This window comes from Nyctibius grandis, chromosome 1 (assembly GCF_013368605.1).
Source record: "Nyctibius grandis isolate bNycGra1 chromosome 1, bNycGra1.pri, whole genome shotgun sequence".
Taxonomy (NCBI): Eukaryota; Metazoa; Chordata; class Aves; order Nyctibiiformes; family Nyctibiidae; genus Nyctibius; species Nyctibius grandis.
This window is the reverse complement of record NC_090658.1, coordinates 44,084,209-44,100,798: the sequence shown is the minus strand read 5'-3', so window position 1 is coordinate 44,100,798 and position 16,590 is coordinate 44,084,209. Positions and strand designations below refer to the sequence as shown.

The window sequence follows — 16,590 nt, the reverse complement described above, 5'->3', positions numbered from 1 at the left end:
TAAGCCAAAAAAGCATTTGCAATGTATTCAAGACCTTCAGATATACATGGTGGACAGAATGTGTCTCATGTTATCCTATCATAATGGCTGTGCTCAAATAAAATGTTTTGCACCGACCAGTCTTAGAACAATTACTTAGAGATTGAAAAATCACCTGTGTTTCAAAAGAAAAACAAAGGAACTGCTCTAACAGCAGTTCAAGTTAAATATTTGTCTTGAACTGGAATCCAGCCAGCGGTGAGAATTTCCTCTCTCTCCATGTCAGTCTCTCTGGTCAGGCTGCCCAAGACCATGTTAGCAATTTCTTATGTTAGCACAGAATTGGAAAATAAAATAGAGATCGTGTTTCTGGCTTGTCCTTCTGATATCAGCCTTCAGACCGATAAGAAAAATCAGTAATTGTAGACTTATTTATTCCATTTGTTTTTAAACTATTCAGTTGTGCCTACTCACACTTAGTGCTTTCCCACTGCAACAGGTGAAGCAGCTGGTGCCTCAGAGGGATCAATCCTTGCAGGAGGAACTAGCCCGCCAGCATGCCAACGAGCGCCTGCGTCGGCAGTTTGCTGCTCAGGCCAATGTCATTGGGCCATGGATCCAGACCAAGATGGAGGTGAGTGTCAAGACCCTCACACAGAAGCTGACGAACAAAGTGGTTTATAATTTTTTATCTTTGCTTTGTATACAGGACAACATCAGTCTCCATGATAGTTCACTAGCTGTTTGATCCTGAAGTATTTAGCACCTGTTAAGATGATTTTTAAAACTGTGGAAGCTTGTACAAGTGGTACCTTGATGGTGAGCAGGAGATGTAGCTTTGAAAAATCAATCACTAAACAATTACTATTTAGCTTCTGCTTTCTGTAAAGGAAGGATACCAGGATCACTGAGGTCTCAATACTAATTCCAGAAATAAATGTGCCACATTTCTTTTGAAATGTGTTTTCTACAGTAAAATTTATCATCTCCACTGTATGAAGGTTTTATTACTATTGCTTCTTAGTATGAAAATACTACATATTTATGTGAACGTTGGTCAAATTAGCAAATCTGAAGCTTAAATTTTGCGGGGCGGGGGGATGTCTTTATTTCTTTTGACAGGAAATTGCCCGCAGCTCTATTGAAATGACAGGGCCTTTGGAGGACCAGATGAATCAGCTGAAGCAATATGAGCACAATATCATTAATTATAAACACAACATTGACAAACTGGAAGGAGATCATCAGCTTATACAGGAAGCCCTGGTGTTTGACAACAAGCACACCAACTATACTATGGAGGTAGCCATTTATTCCCTTTTGTACTTCTGAGTTTATTCTGCCCTCTTCTGCCATAGAACTACCTTCCCTGATGTGAAGAGACTGCAACAGAGGATGGAATTTGGCAGACTTTCTGATAATCTCATAAGACTTATTTTATTTTCACTTATTTTTACTTTTAGTGAAGAAGTACCCATTCAGAAACCAGTTCCATATTTTTCTGAAGGCCATTTTTATTTTTAATGATCCTTGGTTGTAATATAGAGTTAGTGGTATGGAAAAGGTATCACATAAATATTTAGAGCTAATTTTTTTGCTTACTGTACTTTTTATACTCTTAGAAGAATATTTTTGATTCTTTAATAAATCAGTATTTTCTCTCTCATAGCACATTCGTGTTGGATGGGAGCTCCTACTTACCACCATTGCTCGAACTATCAATGAGGTTGAGACTCAGATCCTCACAAGAGATGCCAAGGGTATCACCCAGGAACAAATGAATGACTTCAGAGCATCGTTCAATCATTTTGACAGGGTACAGTACCCCTGATTTTTCTCGACTAGCAATATTTATTGTTCCCAAAAGCAAGTTTCTTTTCATTCCAAACGTAAGCCTTTTAAAAAACTGCAAGTGCAGTAGCAATGGGCTCTTTTTGAAACAGCAAAAAAGATCAGTTAACAAAGAATTTACAGCCTTATGAAATCATAGCATTGTACAGATACGTTAAAGATTAATTTTTACTCTTTAAATGTAATGCAAAATTATACTTCTGCTAATATGGTTGAGTATTTGTTCAAGTAACAAGCAGAACTGGATAAATCTCTGTGTTTTGGAAAATAACATGCCCCTTTATTTCAAGGCAGTGCAGCACTTTCTATGTACTTGCCAGAATCTTCCATCTCATTAAATTTAGGTGTAATCTGGATTACAGTTATTCTTTCTTTTAATCACAACTTGTCCCCCTAGAAATAGTTTTGTAGGGAATATAGTTGGGGCACTGACAGCTGTCAAGAAAAATCCTTTATTTTTCTGTCTGTATATGGGAAATAAGAGGCTGTTTTTTTCAGTTACCTAATCATGGATGAATAAAAAAGTAGAGATGAAAACAGTATCATGAAGAAACTTAACTCACTTCTTCTGTGAGTTAAGCCGTATTCATGGATAGAGGGTTAAAAAGATACCTATTCATAGACACAATAGCAAAATACATGCAGACAGGGATCTGACATTCCCAGCTGGAAAGCAATCTGTAGATGAGTTAGCTCTGCTGGCTCTGTGCTCACATGAACCCACCTTCAACACCAAGTTCACATTTCGAATACTAAAAAAAAATTACCATAATGCAGCACCAGGCTGTTGTCTTTTTCCCAGTACAGATTCTTGTACTTACCAGACTGTGCTTAACCCCCAGCTTACATTCTGTTATCACAAGTTGGCTCCTTCAAATAATTTCAGGCAATAGCAAAATGCCACTTGTTTTCACTGACATCCTATTTGTCCAGCTCTACTCAAAATGGTTACCCATACCTGGACTTAAACATGATGTGCATTGGATGCTGACAGTCATAGTTTGCTAAATATTCTTTAGAATATCCTTAGTTGTTTAGAAAGAAAAGCAGAATTGCCAAACCTCTGCTTTATGAAGAAACACACAAGCATAGGAAAGGTTAGCTACACAGGGACCAGGAACAGATTTTATGGAAAATCTTAATGTGATTCTAGTGCCGCATAATTCCTTTTTGTATTTTCTCAGGAAGCAGAAGATAACATCACAGAAACAGAGATAAATTTCCTGGGGTGGAAGGAAGTAGCACACTAAATGGCTTTCCCAGTGCACTGGAGCAGATAACTGAGCAATTAGAGCTATTAAAAGCAGACAGAGTACCAGGCCTGGATAAATTACATGCCAGTATTTGAGAGACCCTATTAAGGGAAACCAGGGTCTTTGCACAAAGATTTGACAGCTCCCTAAAGATAAGGAAGCCAGGTGACTGAATCCTAGTATATCTTACACTAGATGGCCATTTCTAGCATCCCTGTATCTTTGTAGTTCATAGATGAGTTCCCTGTCATGCTTGCAGCAAGGCTTGTTCAGCAGCTGAGGAGATATTATGGGCATCTCTTGGTGCCTCAGAAGGTCTTGAAGGGAGAAGCTAAATCCTGCACCAACCAGCCCTATTGTTATGGATCTTTAGGCTTTGCAGGTACAGTAAGAGTTCGAGATACCAAAGGACACAATAGAGCAAGGCCTTAGGAAGGGTTGTATGGCCTGGAAGAGGGCGCTCGTGTCACACAGCTGCAGGCAGGTTGGAGATGGGCCATGACAATAATGTGCAACACAGAAGTGCTTCCTAGCAACTAGATCCTTGCCTGTCCCTAGCTGTCTCCTTACTTCAGGCTATAAGGAGTCATGGCTTCAGGCAGTGTCCCTTCTGCCCTTGCTTCTGTTGCAGGAAGCCTGAGCGGCCGGGTCAGAAGCAGGAGATAGATGCTTCATCAGTTTCTATGGCCTCAACAACCTGGGCCTGGACTGCGAGGTTAGCTGCAAACCTTACCTTCCTCCAAGATAGATACAATCAAAAGGCCTTAAAAAAGAGGCCTGGAAGGATCACATTAAGGGAAGGACCACTTTGCATATGCTCCCTTTAGTATACTCCTTCCCTTAGCATCAGACATGGGAAATGGGTCTAGGAGGACTTTTGCACTGACACAGTGCAACAGTTATGTTCTTAGTAGCATAATGCAAGTTAAAGAAAGGAAGATGGTGAGATCTAAAACCACTCAGCCATCAAGCCAGACTTTCTGCAGGGGACAGATAGTAGAAACACTGATAAAAGAGAAGCTTATACTGATTAAATTACACTGTAATTTAATGGGCAGATGTGACTCAATCTACACAGGCTAGGAGACATTGAATAAACATATTTAAGAGAGGCAGGCTTGTTTTTCATTTTTATATCCTTCTTATGTCCTTACGGACTCAAATATTTAGTGTTAGTGAATAAAGGAAACCCAGGGTGCTTCAGAGTTACTTCAGGGTACACAAAATAACGAAGACTCTAAACTTGGAATTTAGATAGAGAGGGCAGTAATGGATTCTTTTATGCTCTTGATTACTTTAAATAGAAATGAAGATTAAACTGGATCATCTAAATGTAAGCACTAACATGAAAAATACTGGCTTCTCCATGTAGCAGTATATGTAATAATTTTGTGGTGCTTAGCATCATTTCTGAATGCCTGACATAGTTTAAAAAATACACGAAAGAACTGGACTGCTATTCACAATGATGAACAGCCAGAAAAGATCCCAAAAATTAATACTGTCCCTGACGAGGAGGCTTTAAATACCTAAGCACAACAGAATCATTTATGCATGTGATAGCTCTGACTTCTGTGGCATTTCTCCAATTTAAGACATATCTTGATGTTTGACTCTTAGTGTGTGTTGAGGGTGTCAGTGGAGTAATAATATGCAGAGTAGCTCCCGTTCCCATTTTAAAGAATATATTTTGGTACGCATAAACCTAACAGCTTTTTATAGAGTGCTTCTAGAAACAACTTCTTTTGCTTATAAATCTGAGGGAGGAACCCATATCTTCCTCCCCAGGAAGAATACATAAAAAACTAAAAATATTTCAGTTCATAATCCATTATGGGGCTTAATTTTGCAGTTGTTAATCCTTTGAAAGAGAGCTAAATAATTGGGTGAATTGTTTTAAATGGCTTCTATATCTTGACTATTCGAAAGAAAACTATTTGGTATTTTACAACGGGTTTTTTTTTGGGGGGGGGGCTACATGCCCCTGATTCTCAAACTGTAGTGAGTAGGTGGGCACCACGCATATAAGAATTACAAGGGCAGGAGGAGTTGTGTTTGTTTCAGTGCATCCACCGGCAGAGATGTGCTAGCACAGAAAGCGTTACAAGTCATCCTTGTAAAAGGCAAGCGGTAAATACGCTGCCTCCCTTGGGGCAAGGGGACAGCCCTCCAGGCTCTTGTGTTTCCAACAGGCTTGTACGCATGCTGGTACCCCAGAGGTTATTCCTGAGGATGATGCTGCTTACCCACTACTCCTTGCTGGAGGCTGCGCTTGAAAGCACAGTCTAGTTGTAGGTATAAATATAAATCTTTAGCAATGCTGGTATGTTTCCTTCCTTAATGTGACTGCACAGAGAAAAAAAAAGTGGGACACAATGTCTGAATCACAGAAGCAGTTTAGAAGTGTTCAAAATGGTGCATAGCTGTATTAGGGTATGCAGACAAACTGGGGCACCAACACAGATATGTTGTCAGTCACTGGTTTTGAAGTCTTTTTATGCAGGGATTCCTTTTTCAGATTCAGTATATTTAGTAAGTTCTAAATAAGATTGCCAAGTATGTGATAAAATATCTGCAGCTGCTCTGCATGTAATATCCTAATGGCTGTTAACATATTCTACTATTGATTTTTGTGCAAACTACAGATTTTAAGTAGGAGCTCTGCATGCAGAACAATAGCATCATGCCACCCTATATTTTACTAACAGAAAAACAACAGCTCCCTATTAAAGGAACCACATGATCAGGCTTATGCAGGTCAATTAGCATTCAGGAGACTGAAGGACATATTTAAGAATGGATTACTTTGACTCAAAGCTCACTTGTTTTCTAAGGCCACATATAAATCACAAAGGGGAAGGAAAAGATTTCTGGGGACTAGTAATGAAACACGGAAGGGGATTTCGGTGTTTTACTTCATATTGGCAGGAAAAGATGAACAAGGCAAGGTTATTTATATGCTTTAAAAAATGAATTTCAATGCTTCATGTTGATCTGCAAACCATAAAAATAAATATAAAGAACCATTTCCCAATGAGAAAGCCCTTGCATGGGCTTGATCTATGCATTAATTGCAAAATGCCATTGTATCCCATGAAACTCTGACGTACTGCAAAGGCAAAGATGCCTTTTTAGACCATATATGATGCAGATTAAAAAAATTCACTATGAGAATGTGAGAATCTGCTATAGCACATGGCACAACAACTTGGACCCTCACTGGGGAGTCCCATTTAACCAGATGACGGTTGCGAGCTCCAGCACAACCACTGCGCTCCTCTCCTAAAGAAAATGGTTTCTCAGTAGATGTGCTGGTGCCTCTCACCCCCGTCTGCCCTTTGCTACCTGTTGCACAACTACCGCTGCCATGTGTGCCTGGTTAGGGAGCTCATGCACACACTGACCACCCACCCCCCTGGTGTAGTCAAGTAGCTAACAGTCCTCTACCAACACCTGGTAGAGGAGGTGGAGGGACAGGATTTGGCTCTTGGCTCCCATTTTTATGTCATTTTGTTTGCAATCACACAGTAATATCTTTGGCTTTAGAAATAAGGTAAAATGAGCTGACTTCACTCCTGGTGTGACCTGCTGTAGCTGGTCTCCAGGATGGTTTTTGAGAGTTTCAAGCCAGCCTATCATTTTCAGAATAAACTAAACCATTTTGAATGCTTTATAGCAAGAATTATCCTATAAAATGGAAATATTAAAGGAAAAAATTTCACTGTGATTATGGCTTTTAACTAAATGCTGCTCCAGATTTGCAGCTTTGCTTTATCTGTCATCATTGACTTCCCACTGTTATTTTTCATCTTCCCTTTATGGAGCTGGTGGAGGTTGATGCAGAGGGAGTCAATATAATAACAGCATGACATGTCAAAAATGCATGGCATTATAAACTTAATAAAGCACCACTTTATCCTATTAGTATATTAAATAAACCCAGTGCATTTGTTAAAACTCCTATAGTTTTAGTTATGCCTAACTATATAGAAATATTAAAAAATAAATTATTCATCCAGCAGGCAAATATGTAGCAGACAGAAAACCCTGGATCTTCTCCAAACTGTCAGTCTGTAAAATCAATAAGGGTAATAATTTTTCATCTTGGAACATCTCTTTAATTGTATTCATGTTAACTCAATCTGAAGTACACCTCTGACAGGACACCTTTTGTATGAACAGGAAGAAAAAGACGAGCCAGTCTGTTTTTAAGGAGTTAGTGTGAATTTCTTGACCTGCAAAATGGAAAAAAATATTGGTTCAAAACAATGATCCAGTTTGATGTGGTGTTACTAGCAGCCATTTAACCTGATATTCAGTGGGGCTTTTTTAAAGTCAGTTATCAAAGCAAAGCCTTACTGTATAGATTCTTAAAGAAGACAGATAACTGAAAATAAGTTATGTCAGTTATAAATTTATTTTGGATCTAGAAAAGAAATCAATTGTTTTGTACTTCTGCTCTCTTTTGAGATGTGCATATTCAGTTGTTAAGTAATATTATCAGGTCAGAAGCGAAGTAACAGTAATTGAGTGGGAAAAAAATGTTTTGCACGGGTTCAGTGATCTTTTTACTGCATCTCACATACACTGTATGAAATAGAAAATGAAGGAAGAAAATGGCAGTTCAATAGAGTAAAAATTGCCTTATGAGCAAAAATGTTAAAAAAGCACTTGTAGAGGAAGCACAGTTTTAACTCTATAGTTGAAGTGAGGACCTTCTTCCACTAAGAAAAAACCTAAAGCATGAAACTGCAGAAGTTGTACACTTTTTAGGTAATTCATTGCAATATGTTGACATTACGTTTCCGTGAACTTCTGTAAAAACACGGTTATTAATACAAGAGTAGAATGTTCTTTGCTAACCAACTAACCTGATCTGTGGTTTTTCTTTCTTTCCTTTCACCTTCCCAAATGCATGACCTGTGATGGGTTGCTAGGATGAATCTGACAATCTACATTCTGATGAATTTAAAGCCTGCCTCATCAGTCTAGGACAGGTTGGAAATGACGTACAGGTAGAGGAAACTGATATTGTTCCGTTTTCAGATAGGCCAATATAATAACAGCCAAAAAAACTGTGAGTTTAAACTCCAGTGTGTTGGTCATAATGCTTTGAAAAGATCCTTCCTCTGGGAAGACAACTGGATTAGACAGACTGTCAGCATCACTTGGAGCCATATTTTTCTATGCCTTTTTCAAAGATTTTTCAGGTTGAATCTTTTACTTGGTTTGAGATGTTTTATTTGGACTCTACTAGATAACTAGGGGGAGCTCCTATGCTTCTTGCACTCAGACTTTTGCTAATTTTCCTGTCCTCAAACTCAACACAAGCTCTCTACTGCTCTCTCCTGATTTAGGATGACACAATTCTCTCCGAACCACTACACTGTATCACAACACACAGGAAACGTTTATTTACCTTCTTACTATCATGCCATTTAGTCAGCTCTGAGCCAGGAGTGCCACAGATAGATTATTGCCTGGAAAATGAGCAACCTCTTATACAAGGTCTTCAACTGACCTCCTTCTAAGTTTTGCAAGTCTCATCCTTTAAGCCAGTACGCACATCTCTCTACTGTAGTCAGGTCTTGATAGCCTGCAGTCAGAAGGAAAATCCCTGTATTTATTTCCCATGTCAGCAGACAGCTCTCATAGTGAACCTACCTTGGCTGTGGAGTGGAGTATTTCAAATAGTCGCTGATACACTCTTTTCAGACTGTTTTTAACTATACTTTTAGTCATGACAGCAACCCATGCAGAAGCTTTCAAAGACATTTCATATCAGGGAGGCAGCTTGAGCATCTCTTGAGTTTGACTAGTTTAGTAACAAACTTTTCTCCTTGCCCTTCTCTTTGTCTTCTCTGGTTGTGTTCTCTGTATTCTTGTCTCATTCACCTCCTCTTTTCCCTTATCTCTCCCCTGACCTTTCCTAATGTTACATTTTTTGTGGTGAAAATGTCTGTTTCCTGTGTGTAATATGTTAGTTACTTCTTCCTCCTTTAAAACTGATGATTCTGGTGACCTGCTTGGCAATATCAATGAATACTGTTCATACGCTGGATCCAATATGCATCATCTTTCTGGAAATTACCTTGGATTCTTCAAACCTTCCCTTCTATATTCCTTACATTGCTTTGGTCAATAGAGGAAGAATGGATTGATGGACCACGATGATTTCAGAGCTTGCTTAATTTCAATGGGTTATGATTTGGTATGAATTTTAAGAAAAAATGGCAACTGATTCTGCTTACAGCTTATAACATTAACCACAGCAACACTAAAGCTTATTTAAATTGACAGAATACTAATAATATAATTTACACTAGAGACACTAGTTTCTTTTTTCTTTGCTTTTTCTCTATTTTCAAATGGTTCAAAAGGAAGTTAAAATTAAAACTAGACACTGGAAAACCATATTCTATGGTCCGCTGCATTGCTCTTTGAATTAAGGAAACTTTAAAAGTTGAAATTAACAGTTATTAAATGATTGTTTTTTCTTTCTCCTTTTTTATCTGCATGAGGAAGAATGAGTCTGATGCTGTTTAATTCTCATAAACTAGCTTTGGGGGTTGCATTTGCTTTCCTTCATTTATTCTAAAAATTTCCCCCAAAATTCACCCTTTTTAGTGGAAAAAAGGATTAGCATTAGTTGAACTGTCCTATATTTAGCATGAAACTTTCAGAATTGTTTCCCTTCTTAGTTCCGTGGGTCTGCAGGTACACTGCTTCTTGGGCTATTGTTTCACCTCTCTGTGCGGTACCTAAATTACAATGGGTTTAGGATGGGTTGGAAAATAAAGCGTTAAGTTAAAACAAGTTAAGCAGGCATTAAGGGAGGGTGGGAGGGGGGAGAAATCCCAGAAAGGTAATTGAAAGTTACATACTATGTATTTAGGACAAAGAATACATTTTTCAAAAGCACCAAGTCCTTTTTACAAAAGGGGGTGGGCATTTAAGATCCCAGATTTTACTGACTCTGACATTTATGTTCCTAAGTCAGGAAGATGTTTTAAAGACTTTGTAACCACTGGTCCCTCCTGGTTCATGAGAGACACGGGCTATTGGCAATTGATATTACGGTGACCTTTTTTTTTTTTGTTTTGCATTCTGTGAAAGGGTGAAGCTGAGTTTGCCCGAATCATGTCTCTGGTTGACCCCAATGGGCAAGGAACCGTCACTTTCCAGTCCTTCATTGACTTCATGACCAGAGAAACGGCAGACACAGACACGGCTGAGCAAGTGATAGCCTCCTTCAGAATCCTGGCTTCAGATAAGGTCAGTCATGGTGCTGCTCGCTGTAAGGATTCAATAGCTCTCGTATTTAGCCCTCCTTATACAAGCCTAATAGTACTAGTGAAGCTTTGTAATCTGTTTGTAAGACTTCAGAGAAAGCACTCGCCTTTTCTTCTTGTTTGGAACCAAGACACTCAGTGGATATGGGTGCAGAGTTCAAGGCTTGGTCTGTATACCCTCATATCACAAAGAGCCAACATAAAATTAGGTATCTTAGACAACACTTAGACAGTATGTCTGTATAATGGATATATTGTACATCAGGTTATCTCCACAAAAAGCCTTGGTTAGAGGGGAACTCATTCTGCCTTTCACGCTGTTGTCTGGATGTTTCACTGCAGAGTTTGGCCCTCTGGAACAGGGCCTGGGTCAGCTGCACAAGACTATATCTAATTGTGAGCCATGTTGTGACCTGACAGCTCATTCAACAGCGCCATGCAATGTGGTGTACCCCTCTCCTAGGATAAGCAGGTGGAGGAGGAGGCTTCCTCTAGTTACTGGGTATGTGGAGGAAGCTCCTGAATTTGGCATACTTTCCTCCCCACAGCCAGATCCACTGGCGAGTGAGTGGTGTATGAAGATGAAAAATGAAATGGCAACACAAGAGGTTCTGGAGGAGTCAGGGCCATAAACAGTGCTGCCAGGAAACCAATCCTGTGCTATGGAGAAAGGAGAGATCACAACAGTACAGGTCTATTTGCCCAAGCTCGCTCTATTGATTTTCTCATTCTGGCTGGTTTGTATTGATTTTGTGATCTCAGTTACTGTGGACCACATTTTGAATTCCAGACATGTTCTCAGTAGGAATTCATGTGGAAGATGAAAGCCAAGGTCTCAGGAAAAAATGGTTTTCATTATGTTGCTATTTTAAATAATGTCAAATCTGTTAACAGAGGCTATCCTTCATATCATAAATGCAAAGCATTAAGATCAACAATGCATCTTTCATTACAAATTTATTAGGACCTTGAAACTAATAGGATCTAACTGAAAATGTGTCTGTCCTATCACTGTGGAAGGGGCAGTAGAGCACTTTAGAGATACCAGTTACCTATCCACGGATGAGCTGTATCAGTAGCCCTCTACACATGGCTGCACAGTGCTCGGTAGCTAACATACACTGTCACATATCCCGAGACTGGATTTTGACCTACTCGGTTCGTTGGTAGGATTGTCCCCTTCAACTCATCATTAGGGATGGAATTTACTGAGGAAAATATTTGGTCTCAGGAAAATCGGCAGGATGTCTGAGTTTATTAGTCAAAGCTACAGAAAATAAATATTTTTTGTGTTTTTGAAGAATATGTACTGAATCTGTCAATCCTTTCCCCCCTCCCAGCCTTACATCCTGGCAGATGAGTTACGTCGAGAGCTGCCTCCTGAGCAGGCTCAGTACTGCATCAAGAGAATGCCTCCGTACACCGGCCCAGGTTCTGTTCCTGGGGCTCTGGATTACACCTCTTTTTCATCAGCACTGTATGGAGAGAGCGACCTCTGATTCTGTAATTGGCCGTATTCATGGTAGACACTAAAAATACCCACGTTATTGCCCAGATTGCTTCTCAAAAGCTTTGACAAGCTGATTTAAAAACAAGTTTTACAAATACAGTAGCTACCGTCAGTGTAAAGTGCTAGTAACTAAAGTAACTAGTGTATATTAAAATGTGCAGCACGCTAGATTTCTGCCTTGTTGGTTTTAGGTTGTCTGTCCTATACAATGCTAGAAAATATATTAAAAAAAAATGCAGAATATTAACTTTGGAAATATCCATTCAGAAAATAGAATGTAAAACCTAAGAACATTGAAACTCACAAAATATTTCTCCATTTTCAAAATGTTTCAATGCCATATGTGTTTCTTTTACGATGTTCATAAAACTATGTTATGATTTTTTCTTTCGTAGAGAAATATTATTTTCCTCTAATGATTTCTGATTTTGTATGCTTCTACTGGTGGAATTTAATAAAATATTAAAATGCAGTTTTTCAGGGAAGAAACATATCAACCAAGTAAAGTACTTACTTAATTATGAAAATAATCCAGAATGCTATGTTTTTGTCTCTTAAAGATGGTTTTCTCTTATCACAAAGAATTGTAATATAGGGGGGGAAAGCTGATTAAATTGCAGGTTTAGAGTTCTGTAGGCAGTACTTTTCTTTTAAGCCTTTAACTTTTGCAGCTGAGGGAGTACAACTTTTATAATCAGAAATAATAAGGAAGCTAATTTCATGTGACCTGTTTTGCTTTGAAACCCTCATTCATGTCTGTGTTGGACAGTTTGTTTGTCAGTATAATAAAGCCAGTCCCTTGCTGTGTTAGTGGGCAACATTCATCTCTATCCTGCGTGATGCAAAATCCCATCTGAGCAAATGTAGTGTGGCTGTCTTGCAGCTTTAACTGTTCAGTGCTCAAATTAGAGTTTGTCTTGACTTCTACTGGATCGCAGCCAGTCCTGTCTGTATTATGCTCCTGTGCGCTAGTTGTTGGACTGGGTTTTTTTTCCATCTTGAGAAATGATAGAGAAGTAAAAGCAGTAACTTTTTTACTTGAATCCTACCGACACTGAGGAAATGCAATGTAATCAAACAAAACCATTTACAAATGGTGAAGTGAGCTGTGCAGCCCAGTGCTATTAAAGCAATGATGTGCCTATTAAATAAAGTCTGCTTTTCAAAACTTTATGAGACTCTGTCATTGGCAATCGTCTAGTGGTTCTCTCTAAGAACTGGAAATATTTCTGAACATTAAAGGAGGTTTCAGTCTGCTATAAGTAAAAGTTCAAAAAGTATGTCATACATTTCTATACACTGTGTTTACATGAACAACAGTCACTACGTACCGGAGGGACAGCTATGGCCTCATGAAGTGAGGTGGAGCTCAGCATGAGTGGGACAGAGTTTCTATTTAAGTCACCTGAGCACAGATGTCCATAGCTTGTTAGACTCCTAGCTTAGACTGGTTTCAATGAGATTTGGGCACTAATGCTTTTGAAGATGTTGGCCTTAACTTTTCTGTACCTCTCTTTTTCCTCATGTGCAGATGTTAAGCATGTAATGATGCTTTCACTGGCCTTTGCTTTGAAATCTATGAATGATTCAAATTCAGTCCTAAAGCAGGCACCCTGCAGGTAATGTGCATGTAGTGGGAGCAACTTCAAAACAATCCCAGAGGAGATGATAGGCAATGACTAAATAAGTCTTCCTCCTCCACCTTGTGTACAAAGGCCGGCAGAGGACTTAGAGAAATACTAGGGCTAGAATCACATCTCCTACAGTGCATGTGCAGCCTTGCACGCAGCCAGAAGCTGCGACTGCTGCTGCTGATACTGACATGGTGCAGCGCCATCTCTTTTTGTGATGACAATACCCATACAAACTAAGTTGAAAACTCTGCCTTAAAGCAATGGCATTTCCAGCTAAATGACTGCTGGGCAGGCTGAATCCTATTAAAAAATAAATCTGTATATCTCTCATTGCCACAGTTTAATGCAGCTGGAAGAATAAAACATTGAGCTTCCAAACATGGCGCAAAAGCAAAATCTCAGCGCCACAAGCAGGGTTATGCTACAAACTGGCACAGAGACAGTTTATTTCTGACACTTCTATTGGGTGTCATTCGTGTTCTCTACCTGCTAATTTTTATATTGTGATATTCTTCCTGTTTTTAATAGTATGGAAGAGATTTCTAAACTTCTCCTTTAGCTAAATGTTCTGTTGATCAAAGTGTGTGAGAGATAATGTTATCAGCAGCAAGAGAAAAAGACTTTTGCAAAGTAATTTTTTCATTCCCATATCAGGTTTCCAATTTCTAAACTAGAGTGAACAGAATCAGCAGAGAGCTGCAGGGACTAATTACCCATCTGTACTTGCCTAAAAATGTTATATCATATTTATTACTTTAATATATCTTTCATGTAAAAAAAAAAGATGTATCATAAAGTTATTTCTCCCAGCACCAATTCTTTTTAGGGTAACTAGATTAAATTAAGTAAGCTGCATTATTTTACCCTGAAGTGGGTAAAATTCAAGGTTTTAAAAAATATTCTATGGTCAAGTTGCCGGGCAATGGGTTTAACAGAGAGATGTCCTTTTCCTCAAAGGCTCCACTTTTAGTAGGTGGCATTTGTATTTTTCTGCAGAATCACTCTGTTCACACTGGGAATCAATGGCTTCAGTAGCATTTTCTGTCTACACAATTCTGGCAGCAAACTAGTTTTACTATAAAAAAAGCACAGTAACTGAGCCCGAGGTCATGAATGTACCAATCACAGGGACCAAATCAAGGTTCAAAGGGTGAAGGTACAGCATTATTTTGATGATCATGTGAATGAAGGTTACAGAATAAATTCAAATTCAAAAAAGTCAGTGAGGTTTTACGTTGCTTTAATGACTGTTCTACAAATGCCTTCTATGACTTTACATGGATACAACAATTCTTTGAAAAACTTCCTGCCAAGATAATCTTGATTTGTAGTAATCATTTTCAGTCACTCATCTTCAGAAAGGTGCTGATACAGGTAGAAAACAGTGTTATCAGCTCTGTGCCACCTTCATACCTCCCTTCTTCATATATAGAATTTCCAGCTCTTCTTTTCTTACCTCCTGGCCACAAGAGGCTTGGATCAGAGCTGCTCCTAGCAGCTTGTATTTTCATCAGTACATCCTGTTGTTCAGTTTGCCCACTTCATGGAGGAGACCACGCTGTTTTATTCAGCCAGTTCCTGATGCCTGTAGAGGTTATCCCAGACACAAGGTGTCTCAATGAAGGAGGAAAATAGTTCCTGTTAGCAGCTGGATTTGGATGGTTAGCAGTTTTCTTTTTTGATTTAAATGGCTTGTGGATGAGAGTAATTCTGTCAGGAAGTAATTGTTTGATCGTTGCTAGTATATGAATAGGCCCTTAGGAGCATGCCTCCACATTGGTAATGGTGTCAGTATTTTTTTGTGTGCTTCTACAAACAGTTCCAGTAATGTTTAGATGAGAAAATAATACTTATCTAAGAGGTGACACTTCTTTGAAGAACATTCATCACTTAATTTTGCCAAATCCAAGTCCTTGGTCCTCACCTTCTTCAGTGGGACTGTGCCTCATGCAGTTCTAGACTTTCAAGAGAGGAAAAAGCCTGAGGTCATTCTTCAAAAGAAATAAGGAACAAAGTCAGTGAAAGTCTGATATAAACAAAGAAAGCAGGGAATAATCTGTATGAAAATTAATTATAAAGAAGGATCAGCTCAGTCAAACAAGAAAGCATGAGCATCATTTCCATATCTTGAGCACAAAGTAAAAATTATTAGCTCTGGCTCTGCGCTTGTGTTACACTGGAAAATGACGTTAAAGCAGCTGTTAGTTTAGCGCAGTGAAAGTTTAGCACAATATGCCCGTGCTTTGGATTCCTGACTAACTTATTTCTTACCAGGGAAAACTTCTCAGTAGTCTTTGAATTATTGTATTGTGTCAGGATTTATATCTGAAAAATCTTCCCTACTTCTGGAGACGGCGCACTAGAGGAGGTGGTGCTGTTGCGGTGGGAACATTTCAGTGTGTTACACAAAACCGCCCCGAAGTCTCTTTTCAGGATCATAAAAACATCCCAATGCCAAAAATGCTCAAATATCAAATACACAATACCTACTATAATTATACAGTATGACCATTGCTACTGTTGCTTCAACCTCACTGGTCACTAAGGTTTTTTTCTCTCTTGGTAAATATTAACAAGGTTTCAGAATAACTGAAATAGCTGTTCATTCCCCATGTCCCTCTTTCCCAAGTTTTATGGTTAACAACTTGTGCGCTTATTTGCTGGTGCATCAGTCTACCTTCTGGTTGTGTTCAGAGGGCGTTTCATCTAAGGAGCTGCTTCGCCAGGGTAAAGCCTGCACAACAGATAGCTGTTAGTATGTTCTGGTGAGGTTCTACTTGTTTCAGACCAAATATTTTTATATAGGAAAACTGACTGATCTAAATGGGATTTTATTTTGTATTAGTCTCTTTTTAAAATCTGTGATTCCTTTCTAATTTTAAGCCAAGGTGTGGGCTGCCACCACAAAGGACAAATCTATCTCCACTTTTTCCATGATCCTATTTGTTTACAAATAGAACTGTTCCCTGGTCTGGTTGCTGTGCTGGCTGGGAATACATATCCAGGGTGCTAAGAACGGTAGATTATCCCTTCCAACAGCAGCCTGTATTTACATTACCCTAAAGTGATTG

The 16,590-nt window shown here is 38.9% G+C and overlaps 1 protein-coding gene across 1 annotated transcript in view; it reads left to right on the top strand.

The window, feature by feature from the left end:
- ACTN2 (actinin alpha 2) overlaps positions 1 to 13,056 on the top strand; it is a 71,835-nt gene extending 58,779 nt beyond the window's left edge. Inside the window, exons 16-21 of the mRNA XM_068420438.1 lie at positions 479 to 613; positions 1,102 to 1,281; positions 1,649 to 1,795; positions 9,229 to 9,294; positions 10,200 to 10,358; positions 11,716 to 13,056. Of these exons, the coding sequence (XP_068276539.1) occupies positions 479 to 613; positions 1,102 to 1,281; positions 1,649 to 1,795; positions 9,229 to 9,294; positions 10,200 to 10,358; positions 11,716 to 11,874 (846 nt within the window). The 3' untranslated portion in view covers positions 11,875 to 13,056. The remainder of the gene's footprint in view (positions 1 to 478; positions 614 to 1,101; positions 1,282 to 1,648; positions 1,796 to 9,228; positions 9,295 to 10,199; positions 10,359 to 11,715) is intronic.
- Positions 13,057 to 16,590: the final 3,534 nt, after the last annotated feature.